This window comes from Protobothrops mucrosquamatus, unplaced genomic scaffold (genome assembly GCF_001527695.2).
Source record: "Protobothrops mucrosquamatus isolate PMUCROS unplaced genomic scaffold, P.Mucros_1.0 scaffold269, whole genome shotgun sequence".
Classification (NCBI taxonomy): Eukaryota; Metazoa; Chordata; class Lepidosauria; order Squamata; family Viperidae; genus Protobothrops; species Protobothrops mucrosquamatus.
Window position 1 is genome coordinate 176,891 of NW_015386614.1, and position 17,231 is coordinate 194,121.

The window sequence follows — 17,231 nt, forward strand, 5'->3', positions numbered from 1 at the left end:
TCACAGTACACGAGCCTGTTATGACATTATCTGTTAACAAGTGAAGATAAATTGATGTTCCAGGAACAGCCTTCTGAGGCTGGTTTTTCTTTCAAGCAAGGTGTACAGTATATGTCTGGGAAAAGGGGCTGCCAATAGGAATGTGGAACCCAAGGCAAAGTAGATTCTGGAGCCAAATCTGCCTGCTGACCGAGGAACAGATGGTCCATTCATTCTATGCCGCAAGCTAGCCAGCTACATTTTAACCTAGCATTTGTGTGAAACCAGCCCCTGTGATGGGTTTTCAGTATATTGTGCAAACAGAGAATGAAGTATAGTGTGCTTTTAACTTCCTGAAGCCACCTAGAGATGGTTTGAAATTGGATAAATAAACCATGGTTAGAAATTGAGTAAATAAACCATGGTTCATTTAATCATGGATAAGCATGTCATAAGAAGACAGCTAAAGCCTCCAAATTCTATGAGAGATTTTCCAGAACAGAATTGAAATTTCAGTGCAGATTAAAATCAGGCTGTATTTAGATTCCACAGAATTGAGAAGTTCTTTTTTTCTGCAAGTTGTTATAAGGATGCCTGAAACTCAATTTCTACAAATGCTCATACCAAATCATGTTTTTCAAATGTGAATCTTGAAATGTGTCAAATTTCATAATTCCCTGGCTACTGTTCCTGCGAATCTAAATACATTTACCTTTTGAAGTACATTTTTGAAAGGATTAAAAAAACCTTACTGATTGTGCAGAAATGGGCAAAATAGAATTTTGATAAAAAATATTGTGGACTAAAAGGAAGCATCTTCTCTTTCCTTTCAATCCATTCATTTTTCCTTCATTTATTTGTCTTACAACTGAGTACTCACTCATTCTCTAAAATAACCAAATCTCTACAATGTACTTCTGTTGCACTGTATTAATCACTCATTTTTCCATTCAATCTGCATTCATTCAGCACCTAGCTTGAATTTATGTCTTCTTCAATCACAAATACTTCTTAAATAACCATTCTTGCTGCCTTCAACTTCTGTGCTTCTTTTGACATACTATCTCTCATTTTGCTATAAGAACAAGGGCAAATGCTCTTATACATTGCTATTTTTGCAACAGTCTGCATATTACACATTTCTGCTAAGATTTGTGCATTTTAAAATTTCTATCCATTTTCTCATTTTAGTAAACATTCTAGCAAATTACACAGTCATCTATATTATATATTCTAATATTTTCTATAAATCATAGGCTGCAGTCACCAACAAATGTATACCCACATTCACATCCTGTCTTTAACATTACCAGTAAAGTGATAACAAATTCAGTAAATCACCAATGGGCGGTCATACATACTTGTCTTATTTCCTGCTTATTGCTGATCCATTCACCAAGCATTCAGCTTATTTTCATGTATGCTTTACTCTAGGTATATCCCACTCATACTACATTCAGCAAGCAATCTTTTAATTTCATGTTTATTCAAAAATTTCATAATAATTCAAGCCTATTCATTATATCTCATATGTTTTCCCTAAAGCAACATACACATTGTAAACTTTCTTATGTGAATACATTTCTCAATGACCTGCTAAATAGCAAAAATCTGGTTTGCCCGTTGCTGCCTAGCATAAAGTCATAAAGCATTCCCCAAATCTTGCTCATTGTCATATATTCTGTTATTTCAGTCAGAATTTTTGCAAAGAGCTCCTCAGGCACATTTACATTAATCCCCCAATAGTTTTGGGTATACTGAGTCCCTGTTTCCTTAAATCCCAAGTTAGCGAGCATCTCAACTATAAATTACCTATCATTAGGCAGGATGCCTATTAATCCTCAGAATAATGATATGCATCACACAGAGACTAAAAAGAAGATGCATTATTGTACATATAGAAATAATTATGATAATTAAAAGAGCATCTTTGAAAGGCTAGAAAATGGTACAAGTTAACCAAGTATTCATTCCATCTAATATCAAATATTAATTGTTAATTTTATACCCCTTACTATTGCTTCCCAGAGTTCTGATTTTTTTTAAACTCGAATCTGCAAATCTTTTCGTTTCATGGCATCTTAAAACAGATTTGTCTTCTTTAAAATCCTCACATTTCATCTTAGCAGCTAGCAGAGGAACAGATTTCTCACAATGGAGCTACTGAAATTTTGGGGCAAATAACTGTCCCCCCTTATTTACTGCAATAATTGGTGTAGTGAAAATAATGTATACTGACTCTGGGAAGTTTAACATATATTTTGAGAGAAGCCCAAATATTAAATATTGGTGACATATCATTCTCTCAATCGCACCCTCTGTACAGTCTTCAGAGGTTATATTTATGTATATTATAAATATACTTTATTTATAATATAGTATATTAGAGAGAAGCTATGAGATGAAATAAGTGTCCAGCTTACAATGTAATACACTGTTTTTCACATGCATATGTGTTTTATCTATTGGGAGGCTGCAAAAATGTGCACAACTAATACATGTCTATGAAGACATAGAAAAAATTCTTTGTGCTTATAATCATCTAGATTCATACAGCCCACATAGGGTAGTTCTTCTTTCAAAGCAAGTTTTTGTAAAAAAAAAAAAAAAGTGGTTATGTCACAGTCTTTGCAAATGACAGCTCCTATGTGTGCAATAAATGAGCAATGATTTGGTATTTGTTTGAAAAGACTCCTCCTATTTCTAAAAAAAATATCCCAACACATTCTAGCATATCAAACTGCATTGTCCCTTAATGTATGGTTACACTTGAGATTATAATACTTGCTGGCTGTGTTCACCCAAATGTTTAGTGAGGTCAACAACAGACCTAATGATTCCTTTTGTACAATGTGCTAAGCATGATTACTGTTAATTTGGATTTTCTGGATGGTGGGGGGTTGGTTCAATTTATAGGTTTAACTTGATACCATAGCTTTTCTTCAAAGGGAATTACTTTACAATAGTTAAAGTGGCAGTCTTTCACACACCTTTTATTAATCTGGCAGGAGACTATGTTACTTTCTGATTCTTCTCATAAAACTGAATAGGCTCCATCTAACAAGTCCTCTCCAAGCATAGCTCCTCAAAATATCTGTGAGTAATGCACAATTCACTATGAGTAATTCAGAAATATGCCTGAGAGGCAGATTGCTTCAGAAAACTTAACCAAACAAATCAAGCTAAATGCCTTTTAAGGAAAGCATTATCTGCTATAAGGCCTCCAGCCAAAAATTTTCCATCAAGGATTTCTTTTAATTAGGTATAAATTGGTACAACTGCACAACATCCTCTGCTGATTTTTTTTCAAATGATACAACATTACACTGGTAATCTACATCACACATTTTTATTGATTCAATATTATCCTTCCAAGCCCCAACATTTTCATCTCCCATTCTTCCTCAATCCAAATTAATAATTATTGTAGCAAGATTGATAGGGAATCTACAGACTTTGCAGATTTATTAAAACACTATGGTCATAGTCACATCTGTAGACTTGCATATAGAAAACCTTTAGCCAATCAATGTTCACTTCTTTTCCCTTGAAGCTGGCCAATCAACAAATCAACATTTGTTCATTTTCCTTTCAAAATAATCAGTAACTGGATATCTCATTTTGCTATTCAGGTTTTACCAAGTCTATTCCATGACCAAACTCTGCTTCCTGCCTTTACCAAAAATAAAAAATAAATTCTCCACCCCCCCACCCCCCCGTGTTTCATTTATTTTCTCTGCACAGATTTGTGTAAATCTGTTGGGTTTTTTTTTTTAAAAAAAAATCCTTCCCAGAGACATTTGTGATTGTAAAGCTATGTGCAAACCAATACCTTGAATATCCTCCAAAGCTTCCCAGTTGCTATGGCACCAGGCTGCCATTGTTTCCAAACCTCTGCAATTTCTGATGTTGGCATGCCAGCAGTCTGATACCTGGGTATCTTTCTGAGCAGTTATGACTAGGACAGCATGTTGAAATGCTAGATGATATGAAGAGAAAGAAGAAAAGATCCCTGCATATGCTTGGGAAACTCCACTGGCTACTGAACCCTGAATTCCTAGGGTGGAAGGAGAGATCTTCATGCCACACTCTTTGCAAACTACCCTTTGAATGCTGTTGTTATTTCTATACATCATTCAGATGGTATAAAAATAATTCAGATTCAGGTCTCACAATCACACACACACTGTCTGCTTTTCTCTGTGCACTATGTAACTTATTCCCTGAAGGAGGCTTCCTGGTGCTTGTAGCTCTCACCCTTTGGTGTAATGGATGAGAAGGATAACAGTGGCTGAGAGGTGAGTTATTTTTCTCCAGAGACCAGAATAGCTATGATCACCGGTAGAGATTGCAATTACATGGGACACTGGAGCTCCTGAACTGCCACCGCTGATTTATGATCCTAACGATCTAGCATCTTTTATCTATGGTGAGCAAGGGCAGCGGACCCACTGATTATGAAAAATGAGAGGGTGGTCTTCTGAGACCCCCTGTGAATGACAGTTTGAGGGGATGCTACAACCCACCGAATCCCTCGCCCTCCCTTGGGGATTTATTCTCATCCTAATTTAGCCTATTTTGCTTTCCAGTAATTCATAAGGAAACCTAGAAAGGTGAAGTGCTTTTCTCCAAGTTCTCACAGTATTGTCCAGACAAGCCATTTTCAACCTGTTGCTTTCCAGGCACGTTGACTACAACACTCTTCATCTCCAGCTAGCATAATTCTGGAAGGTTGACCTAGATAATTGTTGCAACAGTTGTGAAAGGTAAAAACCCATATATGAAGATCTTCTATCTAAAGGAAAGAGGTCAAGCATCAAATGCATTGGTAAATTGAGCACAACTATACTATAACTGTCTTTTCAGACATATTTTTAATTGATTATAGTGCTTTCTTCCCAATGCTTTTTTTTCTCATTTCCTATGGCACTCTTGGCAAAACCTGCAATGTGTTATTGCAAATTTTTTTTTTTTTATCTATACCCAAAGGATTATGACAGTTAAAAAAATGTATGCATTATGTTAAAAAAAGAGAAAAACTGGATACATTTATGAAGAATGGTTTGCATTTTGAATTTGATTGATGACCCACTCTAATCAGAAGATCCTCCCCTGACAATCTTGGACTTTCTCAACCTCTTTGACATTTGTCATCAATACAGATCTGGAGAGCTAGGCTGAAAAGGCTAATTTAGGTAAGCAAGGTAATCCATGAGGATCTGGCATTATTTGATTACAGTATTGCTTGCTTAGGGTGCAAAGGATAGGCTGCTCCCTGAATTTCTCTAAACTACAGCTCCAGCATGCTTTCTATAAAAGCTGTCACTTAGCAGTGACTCTTCCACCATTCCAGAGGCCACTTTTGCAGAGGAGGCGTTTCTAATCTTCTGCAAGCAAGTAATCAGATGCTACCCTGCTTTTTTTTTTTACAAGCCAAAACCAGCAACAGTAAAGGAAGGACAGGAAGGAATAACTGCCCACAAATCAGCATCTGAATGGAGAGAATGTGTAGTGGTTTCACCCATGTGTTTGGAAGGCTTGCCCTTCAAATATTTCTGGATTTGGAAGACACAGCCTGGCTTTGTCAAATTGGGAAATGATTTTGCCTTTGCTTTTGGTACCTTTAAATAACAAGAGATTTTTTTGGGGGAAACCTTGATTTAGCTTGGAATGTGAGGTGGAGACCCCGCCGAGTTTGTTACAGAGAACAAGGGAAGAAGGCATCTTTCAAGAAGTATAAATAAATTCCTAAAATTGAGAAATATTCATTAACTAGCTCATTCCTTTTCAAGAATGAAAGGTTTAGGTTCATATTTTAAAAAAGTAAGTAGAGCTATTTGATTTGAGGTTCAGAGAACAAGCTCATGCTTCTATTATTCAGGCAAGAATCTGATTTCTGATGTAGCAACCAAAGTAGGGTTGTAGTTGTTGCCATTCTCTGCCCCATTAGGACCTTCCTTTAATTATAATCTTGAGCAGAAATGTAAGATGTTAATCACAGTTCCATTGTTAAGGAGGGCTATAGTGGTTGATATGCTGCCCTGTATAACTGGTTGCAGGGTGGGATGGGAAATACTGTATGGTGGAACAATACCTAGCCGAAAGAGTTGAAAAAGCCATTCAGAGTCTGACTATCATGACTAACTCAGACCAATCATTCTCAGAAGAAGAGATGGAAACGATAGAGAAGGAATCCATTGAGCTTAAGAAAGATTATTCTCAGGCCTCAGAATCAGACTTGGGACAACAAATTTATTTGTATCCTGCCTTTATTATGTTTACAAATAACTCAAGGTGGTGAGCCTATCCAACACACTTTCCTCCTCCTATTGTCTCCACAACAACAATCCTGTGAGTTGAGAGAGAGAGAGTGATTGGTCCAAGGTCATCCAACTGGCTTTCATGACTAAGATAGAACTTGAACTCATGGTCTCCCACTTTCTAGCCTGGTGCCTTAACCACTTAGATCATGTACTGTAAGCCCAAATTCTTGTTCCTGAAGATACTCTGCAATCCCTAAGCAGTAGAATAACACAACTAAAACAAAGAACCAAGCAAAAGGAGAAGACTGAGTGACTTGAGGATAAAATAGGAGGAGGAGTATCAGGAATTTCTCTGAGGAGCCCTTGCTCCTGAAGAGCTATTGAACACTGAGTGAGTTTGAGATAATTATTTGCTGTTTTTTCATAAAAAAATTGGACAAAAGGCTAGAGACAATCTCAGTGACTTCTTTGCTTCCTGCATGCCCAGCCTTTGATCAAGCTTTCCTAATAGCGTGACTTCGTTCTATATTTGCTTTCCTAATTATACTGTTTAGCCTTTATTATTTCTGAAACTTCTGATTATTTTGGCTACTTTTCTCTGCTACAGATGCTCCTTGTCCTGATCTTAGCTGGTAGATCATGTTTCTTGTGCATGTTCCTTTCGGACAGGAGGAACTGACAGGTATCAATAGGCGAGGATTGTCAGTTGAAGAGAAGTTAACTGAGTTGCATTGCTCTCAGACTTTTATCAGTAGGGTCAGCTGGAGAATCAGCTGGAGTTATTTTCACTAACAATAAAAATGCTACATAAAACAAAATGAAGGGTATACTGCTCAATAAATACTGTAGATGTTGCATGGAAGGAAGGAATTAGTGTGAGCGGAAACCAAAAGATCTTTAAAAAAAAAAAAACTATATGCAATGTGAGAACTCTCATTAGCCAATACCTGCCCACTAGATTGTTATCTATTGCAAAAAAACTCAGTGCAATTAATTAAACAAATAAAGACACGGCTGTCTTACAAGGGCCCTTCAGTTCTTCAGATCTAGCCTGCTGGTCAGTTCCAAGAGGAGTATTAAATGGATGGGTGGGTAATTTCTCAGGATTTTCACCAAGAGCAGCCTGTCTAAAAATTCTCTTTTTGAGGCACAGCTCCTTGAGAGGCCAGAATCCTGTAGTACAGGTGATCCTCAACTTAGAACAGTTCATTTAGTGACTGTTCAGTTACAACGGCACTAAAAAAAGTGCCGTTTTTCACTCTTATGACCGTTTTTCACTCTTATGACCACTGCAACATCCCTATGATCATGTGATCAAAACTGAGATGCTTGGCTACTGATTCATATTTGTGACGGTTGTAGTGTCCCAAGGTCATGTGATCATTTTTTACGACCTTCTGACAAGCAAACTCAATGGGGAGGAACCAAATTCACTGAATAACCATGTAATTAACTTAACAACTGTAGTGATTCACTTAAAAAGAAATGTTGTAAAATGAGGTAAACGTTACTGCCTCACTTAGCAACAGAAATTTTGGGACCAGTTGTGGTCATTAGTCAATTGCACTAACACAGAACATGCTTTTTAAACACTGAGCTGAACGTGCTAGGCTTCACTTTCTGTCTCCTGCACTGTACAGTATTATTTTGAAATAACTAATTTTCAAGACATAGAACTCCTTGACTTTGCTAGGAAAACCCTCCCTGTGAAATGTAATAGGTATTATTCAGTATGGTTCTTCTGAAACTTGATATCATCTTGAGTTCTTCGGATAGAGACATTCTGCACATACTCAAAAGCACTTAGTCCAAGAATTAAAAGTGATCAAGTCTCTTCTGGAGAAAATGGGAAAAAAAATATGTTGAAGGAGCTGTGTGTGTCTATGTGTGTCTGTGTGTGTGTGTGCGCACACACACACACACACACACAGCGCAAATGAGAGTAGTGTCACGTTATTAGAAAACAGGCTTCAGGAAGGAAATCTTTTTCTTTAACCAATAACAATTTGTACCTTAATTTTGGATACTGCAATGCAACATTCTTGGAAGTCTTACTGAAAAAACTGGAATGGAGAAAGAACCAAAGAGCTCTTCCCATTCAAATAGGATAAACATAGCACTCTCCTCCTCCCCATTTGCTGTGGGCCCATATTAAATTCAGCCCTGCCTATCCTGTTAATGGTTGTGCAGAAGTGGGGATTTTAGCACCTCTGGCTTATGGCTGAGAATCATTCCAGGCAGCTTTAATTGGCTATATTCGATAACATGAGACTTCAGGTTTTCACTCTAATTGACCACAAAATCATAGGTCCAAAATTACCAAGTAAACCTGCCTTGCTTGTGCCAGCTTCCTCCTGCACCCCAATTATCCAGGATGTTGTTGTTTGATTTTTGGTTTGCACAATTTGGCAGGGTGGGTGGCTGGGGTGGAGAGTAGAGGAAGGAAGAAGCAGAGAATTTAAATCAGTGGTTTGTTCTGTAATTTTCACCTAAATCTAAGATCTATGAGAGGTGGGGATTAACCCTGGGACCTTTCATATGCAAAACACATGTTTTGAAGGGGTGGGACTTTGAGATGAAACAGTTATATTAAGCTCTATGCAGTTTTTGACTCCTATATGATAAAAAAAATTGCACAGTAGAAATTCTAATTTTTCCATAAGAGCTTATCTCTCTATTCCACTCCTGCCCCAGTTTTAGCCACTTACTTTTGTTATTTGCATCTCCTGACCTCTCTTTGAATGGTATTTTCACCTACTTCACTAATCTCAGCAACTGTCCCTAATTCACAGGTAATATTTATGGATGGAGAAGGAAGGTTTTTACCCTTCTATTGTCCCTGACATGCTGATAATTTTTTAAATGAAGGAAAGTGGCAGGATTAGGTGAACATTCAAAAAGCAAAAGAATGAAGTATTTCAATCTTAAGGCTGTACTTGTTGCCACAATGCAATAAACCTGGGTATTTATGTTCAATATAGCTATAGCTGTAACAAAAATCTAACATATGATCCCATAGTTTTTTTAATCCTGCCCTAATGGATAAATTACAATTATCTGAATTCACATGCAGTAACATTTTAAACTGTAATCCATGACTTAGTAATCATATTATCTAGCTTCTCTCAACAATTAACCACAAGCAAGAACACTACATTGTGATTTAATTGTTCCTCAGTTAACGAGTATAAGATTCATGCACCATGCTAAATCTTAATGTGGTTTGTTTGTTTTGGTTTAGCATGACCCATGCACCTCATTATTATGGATTATTTTATAAAGCAAATCTGATTTGACCTGATGCATTGAATTATGCCATCATTTATTTTATTGTGGTTTGCTGAATATCACAGTGGTGTGGCTTATATAAAAGAATCCTTCATAAACCATGCTTCAAAAACCAGAAAGCTGGATCCATGCAACATGCTAAATCAAGGCAAATCAGAAATATGATGGGCTAATGCATATTGTGGGTTAAAGACAGATTATATCCTCAGGTAGAATAATAAAGTTTGGAATAAGACCATTAACTGACCAAAAATATGATGTTCTACCTTACATTTTGCACTATAAGAGATAGATATAATCTCCTATAAAGGACAATTCAGAAAGTGATAAAACATGGAGGCAGCATAAGCTCCAAAGTGTCCTTCCCGAACTGATGTTTTCAAGGCATCTTAAGCTGCGGTGAATGTGTCATTCTTCAAATATGGAGATAGGCATTGTTACCTGCTAATACCAACAGAGCAAACTGCTTTTAAAGGAAACTCTGGAGAGCTGCGTTCAAAAGCTGAGAACCCTGCTTGATAACTCTGTGAGCATTTATACCTAGACATGACAGAACTGGGTCTTGAGGCTATAAAGTACTTAACATAGTAATCAGTGTCTCTCCTCTCCTTCCCACCATCAAACCTTGACACCTTCTGTGAAGTCAGCTAATATTGTTATCCTCACATTTTGGATTGATGAGAAAGAGGCATGATTTGCCCATGGCCATTTTGGTTTGTATCTGATATATCACACTCAGAGCAGTTAACAAAGGGCCATTAGCTATTCTTGGTAGAGGATTGAGAGAAAGTCATCATTTAAATGGCAAAAGGTCCCATTCTGTACACAACAATGCTTCACTTTTTGTCTTCTGGGGTACATTCCTGAGTTGAGCTTTGCAAAAAATGCAAACAGACAAGGGGAAACTAGGAGAAAAAGGAAGAGGAAAAATATAGTTTCTGATTGGAAAGTTATTAAATATTTAAAGTCACAGCCTTTTAGACTTTTCAGACCTACAAAATGAATCGGAGAAACTTATTTTCTTACTTAATGATTGCTTTTTCTCTCCTCTCTCCATCTTATCTATGACACTGAAGAAAATTCAGGTGTGACATTCAAGGTGTATCCCCATTAAAAACTGACAATCAAAGCTTTAAAAATCACACGCTATTTCTTTTCTGAAAGGTACGGGGTGGGTCTTAGGAATCCAGATGTAACAAATATGGAGACTAGTCTTTGAACAATGTTTATTGCAATGCAATACAGATACTCAGAGTATTATTGCAATATTTCTCAGAAACAAAATATGATTAAAATTTAGGAATAGTGACCAAAGAATCTACTTCCAGAAAACTTCCTGTTTTATCTTTCTATTCTTATTTTTTCATAATTTTGCTGACCTTCACTCATCTAGTGCTAGAGATTCAGGATGTTCTAAACTCAGTTTATGGACATAAATCACCTGTTAAAAGCAATGAATAAAAACTCTATTTGGACATGTGGGGGGGGGCAGGCAGATGCAGGTGTATTTTTTTTTATATAAACTCAAAACAAAAGTCCTCCTAGAGCCACTTGCTCTATTCATTATATTTGAAATTTCCTTCCAGAACATCTACTTCAATTCCTAGATCATTGTTTTCTCAAACGTGGCAATTTTAAACTATGTGGACTTCAACTCCCAAAATTCTGAGTATTTGTCATACAAGCTGTGATGTTTGGGAGCTGAAACCTAGAAAATGATATAGACCAGGGCATTGTTTCTCCACAACTAAATTATATAATTATTACATTTCTGTAAATAAGCCAGACTGGGAAAAGCCAACCCCACAAACAAAGAGAAATTTGATAAAGTTGTTTATCTATTTCACTAGTTATTAATTATTTTTCTGCAGAATCCTCAGGATTCCCTTGGAAACATGTCAGAGTACTTCAAAGAGAAGAACACTAATTGGCAGACAAACTTCCATATAAAGAGTTCCATGCTCTCTGATAATGTTCTTTTTTTTTCCAGCAACACATAGGAAAATAATTGGCTATAATTGCAGGATGTAGAAGGATGAAGCAGAGAGATTTTGAAAATGTTGGTTGCTGAAACCTTTTTCGTTCAGCTGTGGGTATCTTCCACAACCAACATCCATCTCTTCCTACTGTGATTTTTTTTATGCCAGCTGAGCAGTTCCTGAAACTTTCCCATCTCATCAAGTACACAAAACAGAAGGTTTTACTTGCACATAAAATTAAATAATACTTGCAATATTTTGCTAATATCTTAATACTGAGGCCATCTCTTTTAAAAACTAGGGCAATCTTTTCTTGAAATTCCTAAATAATAAGACCTCAAGACTTCTCTTCTGCAAAATAAATATATCATTTTAAATATGATATACCTTATTCCATCAGAAGAAGCCACTTACTGAAAATTTGATTCAATTCTACAGAGAAAACATTATCAGCAGCTACCTTTTTAGTTTTTTAAAAAATCAATCCATAAACATACCAAACACAAAAATACCTTTTATCTATTAGTCTGAAAATTGACAGGCTTCATCCGGTCATAAAGGGCTAGCATTCCCATAAACCTCATCAAATTTGAAGAAGTTATCCATTTGTTGATTTCAAATCTATCAAACACAGATATTTTGATTTCTTCACTGAAGTTTGGATTTAGGTCCTAAATCAACTTTGATAGTCTTCTAATCAGTTCAGGGTAAATTGTTTCCCAAATTGAGATCTGAATTGAATCTTGTGGTTGATGGACACTTCCAATCACTAGAATTTGTACAGTAGGCTATTGTAAGATTGGCCAAAATGGGATTTACATGGCATAAGATAAATCAAGAAGACAATTACAATTTATATTGTGTACACAGAAGTAAAGCAGTCACCCAAATCCTTTCACTTCTATGTCTATTGGAGGAACTGAGTCCTCATGTGCATAAGAAGCAGAAATTCAACAGATACTTTTTTGTTCCATTACTAGATAAGGTGGCACCTGTCAAATTTCTGCTTTTCATGCAACTGTTCAGGGCAGAGACATTCTTCACTGAACTGGTGACAATTCTAGGCAATCTAAGAAATCAGGAAACCTTCCAGGAGAGTAAACACTTGCCCAACAATATAGTGCTACATACACTAATATGCCCAGAGAAGCCATTTATTACTTCTATAAGAGTCTACGCTGGTCTGGAATCTCTAAAAGACCTGTTCTAACATTAGACAGACTGAGCCAGTTGCTTCAGGAAAAGGATATTGAGAGATGGTATTGAAATGTTTAAGGACTAAATCAAATATATTAGATGATTTATTCTGCACCATCCAAATTAATGGGGAACACGTTTTCCTGTCTTCAATTATGCAGCTAAATTCAACTGTCACAGGAGTCAACCTTTATACATGATATGGGAAAACATCCTTGCCTTTCACCTCAAGTCAAATATTTTGAGCCATTGTTGCATTTAAGACAGTAACCCCAGAACAACAACAACAAGAAAAAACAGGCTACCATAGTTAATATTGTAAAGATAGGGATGCTGACTCATGTCAAATAAAACACTGAGAAAGCTTTGTGGCATTTTCTTCAGATTAGAAGATATTGTAAAGCACTTTAACCAGAGCTCTTTTTAACCAAAGAATGATCTGGTCAGAGAACTCATAAGCCATCAAAACTGAGATGAGGGAGCTTTACTTGAAAGTATACAAATTCATTGGAGTTGGGTGGCTATAACTAATTTGAATAAATCAACAAATGAAAAAGCAAAAGCACACACAGTTAGAAGAAAAGGATGAGAAAGTCAAGCCGTGGGTCTAACTGAAGACTCTCCCCCCAACTGCCTTTCAAAATTTTATCTTTTTATTAATCAAAATTAGAAGCTGCCCATCTCACTCACTGTGTGACTCTGGATAGTGTGCAATTAAAAACATAAAAACCATATAAATAAAATAACCCACTAGCAGGTAGTTAAAACAAGAACAAAATAATAAATAAAAATTTAAAAAGCTTGAGCATTGCCTACTGGCAGGAGACATGTGCAGTGATTTTAAAGGGAAGATCCTCCCCCGCACTGAATATTACACCTTGGGGCTCTACCTTCAGAAAATTATCTTTCAAAATATGAACATATCTGGGAATAATAACATTTATAGTCTTCAGTCTTAGATTTCTTCCCATAGATATATGAGAATTAATGAGTTTGCAGCGAAGTTTTTAAAGATAGCCATACAAGAGAGTATATATGTGTGTTTTGTTCCATATTCAAGTTTATGCTAACTGCTTAGTTATTGATTAAAGATTGGATTTCTTTTTAAGACATGATATCAGAGCAGTTAAAACTAGATTTAATCACCTTTTCAACAAATATTTATGGGTGAGCAGGAGATTGAAGTCATGTCAACAGTCTTCTGGTACCCTAAAGACTAACAAATACATTGTGTTGCTTGCTTTTCTTCATGTTAGATGCAGGATTTATTCGTCTCTCTCGTGCCATAAGATTTTTACACCTTTGGATTGAAACAAACCTAACAGTCTCTGGAAATTGAAACTCAAGTTTGTGATTGTGAGGTTAGCACTATAGCTGTAGAGATTTCTGTTCAATTAATTAATGAAGACTACACAGGTGAGATCTTTGCAAGCAGTAGTATCCTAGTATCCATGTAAACACATGTCAAGCAGTGCTGAAGGATTGCCAAGGAGAGGAGGAACGTTAAAAAAGAAAGAGAAAGATGTTAGTTGGATGCAACATGAAAAGCTGTTCTGCAGAGGCTGGACTTAATTATGAAATTCAATTAGAAAGCATGAAGAACTCATTGTTAGTCTCCCTCTGGCACTGGCAATATTAACTTGTATTATCACAAAGGGATGATTTGGTGAGAAAAAAGAGATTTTTGAGATGCTGGACAGGGTGATTGAAGAAGCAGTTAATTTACTTCTTTGAAAGGCTATTTCCCACCATTCTGGACTTATTTTAAAGAAAAGCAACATAGATATGTATATGTGCGTTCGCATATGCGTTAAAACTGAAATGCAACACATTTTGAGAATCAGAAAAGGAGAAATTTAAATGAGCAAATTAAAGAGATTTCAATCTCAATGCATTTAACTAGCGCTGAAGCCCAGTGTTCCTTTACTCCAAGGGAGTAAGCTCCATTGAATTCAATAAGGCTTGCTACAAAATATGCATGAATCAACTGATGCAGTAAGAATAATGTAAGGTTGCTTACTAGAGAGGTGTGGGTAAGAGCTAGGGAGGGGGTATTAGAATGGGGGGAGAGTGTTGGTTACCACTGATCATTTTTTCCTCACCCCAATGTGCAGAATAAAGAGCAGGAATATAAATGATAGGAGACATTACTTTATTGGATTTTAATGTTCTTTTGATGCATTAAGATGGAAATGCTAAATTTGTGTCTCTGTGTGGGGTGCTGAGGTATAAAAAATGGTTGAGGAGTTTTGCACCTAAGTTTCTGTTAAGAAAGTTACAAGCTTCTGTCCTTTGGCATAAGCGAAGTATTTTGTGGTTTGGTTATTGAATTGAGATTCCTATCATTTCCAGAGGGAGGGGGGAAATGCATGGCATATCAGCCACTGATACTCCCCATCACAACTTCTTGGACAACTAAGCTATGACAGAAAGAGGGATTTTCCCCGCAGATTTGCAATTACCCAGCCAGGTGCGTCTCCAGGTCTTCTACAAATTATCTCCCGCAAAATATACTTGCACAGAAGTAGCCTCTCTCCGTTCGGCAGGGTTTAGTACCGACCGAGAGGGTATCGCAGTCCCACTTTCGCGGGGCAAGGCACCATCTTCGCCAATTGCACACACGTGGACTAAAGTTACTGTGCACTTTGGGGAGGCAGCAACCAAATGGTTCCGGGAAGCCTCCTTACCTCCAGTATATAGGAATGCTCGCCAGCTCTTCTAAAAACACCTTTGGGCGGAAGGTCCCCTCTCCCTCCTTTCCCAGTCCCAGGGGACCGACAACTGCGCTTAGGAAGCCAAGGCTCCCCCAACGGCCGGCCAGGAGAACCAAGCGGAGGCGCCCGCCTACCTGCCCGTTCTTGCATAGGTCTGCCCACATGCTGGTCCCGTCGCCGCCGCGCATCAGGACGTGGTAGGTGAAGAAATAGGTGCCCGGGATGTTGCAGGTGAACTTGCCCGTGGCAGCATCATAGTTGTTTCCCAAGTTGGTTACGACGTCGTCGAACTTGAGTATCTCGTAGCCCTCGTGCGGGTTCTTGAGGCCGGCGTAAAAGGCCACGCGGGGCACCATGGTGTAGGTGGCTGCGCTGATGGCCCCTGTGCTCAGCCCCGAACCGGGCAGACCAGGCGGACCGGTTTTCCCAGAATCTCCTCTCTCGCCCGGGGGCCCCCGGGGGCCCGGGGGGCCCGGCTCGCCCGGGGGCCCCGGCGGGCCCGGTTTGCCCGGCCGCCCCGGCTTGCCCTGGGGCCCCTGGACGAGGGTGGATGGCGGGGGCAGTCCGCTGTGATCGCTACTGAGGCTTTCGGCGCCCTCGCTCCGGATGCTGCTGGCGCTGGTTGTGGTGGTGGTCTTGCCCAGGTAGGGGTCGCAGACCATGCGGCAGGTGCCCAGCATCTCGTAGTGTCCGTCGATGCCCACGGAACTCACCAGCACCGGAATGAGGATCACCAGGATTAAGATCATCACCACGCCGATGGCCCCGGCGACCAAAGTTTTCCGGCCAATGCTCAGCCGCTGAAGGGGCTGGTTGCGTTGCCTCCCCGTGGTGGAAATGGTGACGGATGGCCCGGGCAAGCTGGCAGGAGAAGAAAAGCGGCGGGTGAGGAGGGCAGAGAAGGGTAAACTTCAGGAAAGATCTCCCGGTTGGGGAAGAGGAGGTGGAGGGGTGTTCTTGTGCCGCGTGTGTGTGTGTTTGTGTGTGTCCGTTAAAAAAAAACAACACGACGCCGTCCCCTCGTTGGCTGGAGTATGCCTTTAAGAATGCTGCCCTTTGACGGCCTTTTTATAGCAGCTGCAAGTATGATCCCAGGTTTGATATGGAAATGTGGGCTGGGTGAGGGCGAGAATAAAAGAAAAATTAAAGAAAAGAGGAAAGACAAACCGAGTGCACCAAGAGCAAGGCAGAGAAGTGAGGGGAGAGAGAGCCAGCGCGTACTGGATACATCTTAGTAAGATGCTTTCATTGATTTGTTTTCCCCTTTCCTTTTCCCCTCCTCACTCAATTTTCTTCCTCCCCCTACGGGAGAGGGAGGAGAACAATCTAGGATTGCAAGGCAGAAGTAACCTGGTGCTTGGGGCAAAGAAGAAGAATTTGAATGGAGCCCCCCCCCCCTTATCCAGATAGCTAAGCCAGCCCTCACCCAAAAGGACTAAAATATTGTTTTAAATGTTATTACTAAGTTTGGTCTTGAAAAGATCTTGTGAACAACTTCAGGGAATTCATTTTGTCCTTGTTCCCATTTGCACTTGTCCTGATAATACCAGTTCCCTCCTCTACTCATGACTTTGCCCTGAGCCCATGAGGGAGACCCTTTAAATTAACTTAAATATACCAACAAGTCAATGTTTTCCCTATTTCTTTTCCCGATATTGCCCTACAAGACGTGTGTACAGTAAAATCTATATTTTACCAGCTTTTATTTTGGAGGTGAACTTAGGAGACCAGTAGCAGGTGGAATCAGAAGTTGACCTTCCACTCTAGTCACCACACGGCCTCCACCCCAGCCATTTTTTTCCCACCCCTTT

The 17,231-nt window shown here is 38.7% G+C and overlaps 1 protein-coding gene across 1 annotated transcript in view; it reads right to left on the reverse strand.

Annotated features, from left to right (window-relative positions):
• The window catches only part of C1QL1 (complement C1q like 1), a 36,629-nt gene extending 20,460 nt beyond the window's left edge, over positions 1-16,169 (reverse strand). The window contains exon 1 of the mRNA XM_015814626.1: positions 15,555-16,169. Within this exon, the coding sequence (XP_015670112.1) occupies positions 15,555-16,169 (615 nt within the window). The remainder of the gene's footprint in view (positions 1-15,554) is intronic.
• Between the last annotated feature and the right edge of the window lie 1,062 nt (positions 16,170-17,231).